Source organism: Leptidea sinapis, chromosome 40 (genome assembly GCF_905404315.1).
Source record: "Leptidea sinapis chromosome 40, ilLepSina1.1, whole genome shotgun sequence".
Classification (NCBI taxonomy): domain Eukaryota; kingdom Metazoa; phylum Arthropoda; class Insecta; order Lepidoptera; family Pieridae; genus Leptidea; species Leptidea sinapis.
In genome coordinates, this window is record NC_066304.1 from 6531917 (window position 1) to 6537988 (window position 6072).

Consider the following 6072-nt stretch of genomic DNA (forward strand, 5'->3'; position numbering starts at 1 on the left):
ACCCTGATGCATGGGCAACCCAAGTGGCTGGTCCATTGCCACTTCTGCCACTGCCCTTAAGCTAAATGCACTCATGGATACGCTCTCTCACCAACAACCTACACAACACCGTATGGATGAATGTCTCAAGCTGTAGACAGTCGAAAGTAGCGATACCTGCACTGTCGCCCAAACTGACACGAAGACTTATCAGCCTTAACAGACATGACATCCGTATAATGGTGGGCACCCTAACGGATCATCATCACACATCACTAAAAAAAGACCTTTTCACAATCGGCGTAGCGGACAGTCCTAAGTGCTGAGGCTGTCTAGCCGAGGACGAAACGGTCACTCACTTAATCCTGGAATGTGCGGGGGTGGCCAACCAACGGGCAAAAACCTTAACTAATACGAGGTCGCTCCAAAAAATCTGCGAACAGCCCAGGAATGTTCTGAACTTCTGGAATTAGCTGGGTTGGTTGGAGTAGGTAACTGGCCAATACTGTACGCAAATTGGACACTAGTGGTTTTATTGTGGAAACAGGAGCCCCTATACCATACTATAGCATTACCCTGATGCACATCACACACGGTCTACCTATCTACATTTCGAGCTATAGGTACGAGTATATATGTACCTACGTCACAACGTATTCGTCGTATTTAATAATGGAAGCACTTGTGGCTGTTATCGCGACGGCCGGCTTATTGAAGGTAGCTACTGAAAATCAGTGTTGGGTGATACCCAACTAATATGCTGAGTAGCAAACCTTTTTGGTACATAACACTGCAAATACCACCTTATTATGTTGATATAGAATAAGCCTTACTTTAGTTTTTTAATGTATGTTAGTTTTACTTAGATTAGGTATATTATAGTAATTTTTTAAGATAAGTTTTTTCATGTTATTTGTTATTAAATTTTGTAAATGTTCTCGTGTATTTGTAGTGTTTGTTCCAAATAAAGATATACTTACTTACTTACTTACTTACAACATCGAAATGTTAAGAAAACTGATGATGATCATTGTTACTTATTTTGCACATGTGGTTTTACATTGTGCACACTCTATCAAGAAATATACAAAAAAAATATATTATTTAGCTTAGTGATATTTGCATAGAATGACGAACAGATTAGTTCTTTAATACTTCTAACTTTCTACAAAATTGTACAACATTTTGACCTTCACAAAGATGGTAAGATCTAATAAAATGTTGCAACGTAATGAGGCATGGAATCAACAAGGTACTTAGGGAGGTACTGTTAAAAATTAAAGAGATTTTTGTTGAGCTCACTGGCGTAACCGATTGATTTAAGCTAATATTAACCATGGCTACATAAGTACATGATATCTCTTTGTTACGCTTTATTGATGTAAAATATTTTTAAAGGTATAATACTTAAGTATTTTTAAATTTTGTTCTGTGATAGCGTGCGAAAGTAGTGATTACGATGGGATCTATTTTATTGATCTAAATATCGATGTATACTCACAATTCTGAAATTGTGTAGTAAGCCGTGTCGAACAGCGTGTCACCCTCGGTTTTGTGTATCCTTAGTTGGTGGTGGAACTTGAAAAAACAAATGGTGGAACTTAAAAGTAAAATAAGTAATTAACCCCACGCTCGTCTGGATAGCTGACGAGGTGAAATTTATGCTTGACTGCTCGTTAACCTGAAGTTAACAATAGCTTTTTTTACTTAGTTTTTATCACAACAATAATTATCTTCTTACAACATGTATTAGATAGTTATTACGTATTGTTAATTTACTGATTATTTAGGAAGTTCACGCTATAATTAAACTGGAAACTATTCAGTTAATGTCACGGTCGAATTAAGCTGAGAGCTGTCGTTGTGTTCGTAGAGTATGCGAAGCTTAGCTGTGGAGTGATATAACATGGTGCGGGAAAAGTAATGCGGTCTCGTAGCATTCGATAAAAGCGTTGGTGCGGACAGCCGGGGCGCAGTGCTGCTTCCGCTCTAGTAGATACAACGTCTCCTAACATGGAGACAAAGGTATTCAATTATTTTAATACTTACTCATCTAGTATAATTTTATTAGTTTTCTTTACTCTAAAAGCCGGCCGCTATTGTGATCTCTCACCATTGGGTGACTCGTAGACTCCTTCATCTTCCTTTTCATTAAAAGTGATCGGCTCGATAACATTATAGTTAAAATTTGTGCTTTATATTAAATTTGTGTTTCCAGGTACGAATAGTAGTGTGCTTGCTGACTTTATGTGCTGCAACGTTAGCGAAGAGCTTAACGAACTCAGAACTAAAGGACAATGTCAGTGCTGAAAGTAGACTCTACAAAAACGTTCCAGTTGGTGTCTACGCTAGTGTGGCTCCGTATGCCGCCTACTCCTTCCATGTCCCGAGTATAGTTGCCCCTAAAAGTCTTCCAATTAAAGAAGCAAGTGTTAATCACCAAAATAACAACGGATTTTTAAAGGATTCATATGGAAATCAATTTGCTGGAACTCCACAGAGTATGGGCTATAAATCCATGTTTCCACAACAATTTGTTCAGTTGCAAAATCTTCCTGTACATCTGAGTCAACCACTGGTATCATCAAGCATTCAGTACAAACATTCAACGCCTCATTTTTTTGCGCCCGGCCAATACGGAGTACAAAATATCCAGCTTCCTCAAACACTAAATAGATACACCATACAACAACCTATTTCGTTTACTGAAAATACGAGAAATCCATCAATTATATATTCACAGTTTAAACCTCAGCAGTTGCCACAACAACAGCCAAGTAACAATAATAATATTTATGCAAATGCTTTTACAGTGGAACAATTTAATAACCTTAAGAATCAACCGAAATTTCAACGATTGCAAACTGCCGATAGCCAGCATAATGATGAAACGCAGCAACTTTTGAACGCTCCCAAGCAAACTACGATAACAACAGTATCAAATGGAAAAAAAATAGCTGTGAATTTGATTACAAAACCTCCTTTACCTTTACTTGATCTAAGTCTTCTGGAACCTTTGCATTTTGCTAACCCTTTAGTGCCACAAGTGCAACACTTTTTACCCAGAATTAATTCAGCAGTTTATCATAAGCTTCCCAATGTTCAAGAAGTGAAAAAGCATCAGATGGAATTTGTCGTCCAAAATACTAAGTCATATGATAGCACTAAAGACAATCAAAAGAAGGTAACACCGAAAAGAAAACACAAAAAAGTGACACAGAAACATGTGCCACATGAAGACGAACCAGACTCACCGACAGTTACGGCACAACAGGATATTCCAAATGAAAGTCCTGAGATAGTGTATGAAATAAATTCTCCGAACTACAAGGAAACAGTTTCAGAGAAGAAAATAAGCTACAACAAAGAAACTGAGACTGCACCCAAAACTTACAATTACGAAATGAATACACAAAGTCAGCCTGTACATTATAGTTATGAAAAAAATTCTCAGAAGGAACCAGTCCATATAAGCCATGAACATCACGAAGAAAAAGCGCCCATTCATCATAATTATGAGGAGCATACACAAAAAGAGCCTATTAGATATAATTATGTCAAAATCGTTAAAGAACCGACACACAAGCCAGGAGGCAGCGTAGAAAGCCATGAAGATCCAAATCATTTGATATATCACATAAAGGCAGATGAGGAGGAAGGGCAACATAACAATAATAAGAAACATAATTCAGCTGAAAACTCTGATGAATCACACGAAGAAGAAAACAGGAGAGAACCTATTGATGATATACCCCACAAAAATTATGACGAACAAATACATTATATTGAGGTGCCTGAGCAAACTCAGGACTATAATCCTGAACATCGACAAGTACAGTATTATCAGGAAAAACCAAAAGAGTTACAACAACACTCGCCACAATCTCCTGGTCCTAAAAATATTGCCCATTTCCCCAAGGAACAAGAACAAATCATATTGCACGAACACGAGGAAGAAATTGAAATAGAACCACAGCAAAGAGAACATAGTTCAATAAAAGTTGATCCTAATCAACATATTCAGACTCAAGAACACACTCCACGTCATCCACAGGAAGAATCTCACAGGTATGACTATCCTAGATCATTTTATTCATCAGCTCCAATTATTAAAGGGACGCCAAAACAAGAAGTTAGTAACGACGAGGCAAAAGATGATGTTCGGGAAAATAATAACGAAAAAGAAGAAGACCGTGAGGAAAACGAAGAAGACTTTGAAAAAAGCTATATGGATGCCGCATATGGCTTTGCTGCATACCATACACCCAGAGTTGATGTTGAAAAAGAAATATATAATCCACAGACGTACGGGTCACCAAAGTATTACTCAGAATATAATATAGAGAAAACACCTTTACAACAGTACCAGGCTGGAGGAGATGAATTTCCTGAGTTCGCCCGGTCAAATTATAAGGAAGCAAGAGACAAAATGCAGGAGAAGTATTACTTAGATTACGAAGCCAGTCGGCCCGAAGGTCTTGGTGAGAGACATAAGAATAAAGAAAATTACTATGCCTTGTACAATAATCAAAAACCAGAAACATACAGCAACGATGAAAAAGAAGAGAAAAAGAGTGAGAAATATACAGTTATACCCACCTACCACTATCGTGAACCCGCACATAAACAAAGTAAACATAACAAACCAAAACCCGCCCATTACGAGTTCCGGTATACAAACGAAGAGCCTAAAGATGCCTCTGCCCACGCCTCTCGACCTCACATCAGATATAATGGTAGAACTCAGTTTGTAGAACCACAATATCAGTATGGGTTTGAACCGATATCAATCCCTCAACTTTTGGACAGCGAACTAGCCGCTATGGCATCGAGTAATAACCCCAAAAGTCAAAAGGGAGGCCTAAGAAAGAAAACTTTTAAAGAAAATCTCTTTATAAAGACGACTAGCACCAAAGGTAGCAAGAAAATTAGTTGATTAGAATAATTAATTATGTTAATTATAGATATAGGATAGACGACTGCTAATATTATAGTTCTTTCAAATCATATTTGTTTTATTTTTTGGTGTCACCCAATTACAATCTTATGCAATACCACTTTCCCTGATTCTGTTACGCGATATACTTTTTATTCATTTTATTGAAATAGCCTAAATAAAAACATCTGAACGAAGTCAGTGACCGTGGTGAACATAAAAAGTGGTTTGATTGATTTTACTTGCCGCTGCACCGAGATGTGTCAATCTGAGAGAGATTTGTGAAATAATTATTTGGTATAAGATAGATACCTATTATACTATATAGAGAGATAGACCTATACTATATAGTGACTCGATATTTGCACCAATACTTGTCCATATCCACTACTTCATTTAAAATCACATTTTGGACTAATTCGTAGTATTAAAGCACATTAACTTTGTTTACACTTTTTTATTGTGTGTTTAATGAGGTTCGACTTTTTGGAAGTGGTTACATATTAATATGCCAAACTAAGTTAGAGAACTAATTAAACTTTTCATACGCTATCGTTATATTCATTGTTCAATGTTATGTCCATTATTATTAATATAATACCGGATTGCGTATTCACGTTTCCGTGTGCAATATAGGAGGATCACTCAAGGATTTGTCAGGCTAATTATCCTTTTCATATCCGTGTTAAATTTTAAGGCACCCATCCTTTATTTGATTTTTTGCGCCGTTATTCCATCGTGTTAGCATACGAGACCGATATTCTAACATGTTGTTTAGCAAACACATGACGCACTGGTGTTAAGTGATCACCACGGCCCACATTCTTCAGCAACACCAAAGACAGCCCTTTAGAAAAGTGTACGTGCTTTTTTGGAAGAACCCATGTTGAATCATCCTAGTATTTACTTCAAAAATTTCTTTCTGTGTGGCTGTCATAGGTCATAATGATTTTCGGTTGAATAACCTTCTGGCAAGTAACCTCTAAATTCTTTACAGATTTAAAGAATGTGTATAATTTTCTTGGTTTGATTGAATTGAATAGAGTTCGAAGAATTGAATTTGATAGACTTATGTGTAAGATATAAAATGACAACACTAATTTATTTTAATTTTTTTCAAGATGAGAAACAGAGCAGAGTAATGGCAGAATAAAAAC

At 36.7% G+C, this 6072-nt stretch overlaps 1 protein-coding gene across 1 annotated transcript; it reads left to right on the top strand.

Annotated features, from left to right (window-relative positions):
- The first annotated feature begins 1987 nt into the window (after positions 1 to 1987).
- On the top strand, positions 1988 to 4986 carry LOC126976258 (uncharacterized). The gene is made up of 2 exons (XM_050824509.1): positions 1988 to 2004; positions 2198 to 4986. The coding sequence occupies exons 1-2, from the start codon at positions 1993 to 1995 to the stop codon at positions 4913 to 4915; spliced, it is 2730 nt and encodes a 909-aa protein (XP_050680466.1). The 5' UTR covers positions 1988 to 1992; the 3' UTR covers positions 4916 to 4986.
- The last annotated feature ends 1086 nt before the right edge of the window (positions 4987 to 6072 follow it).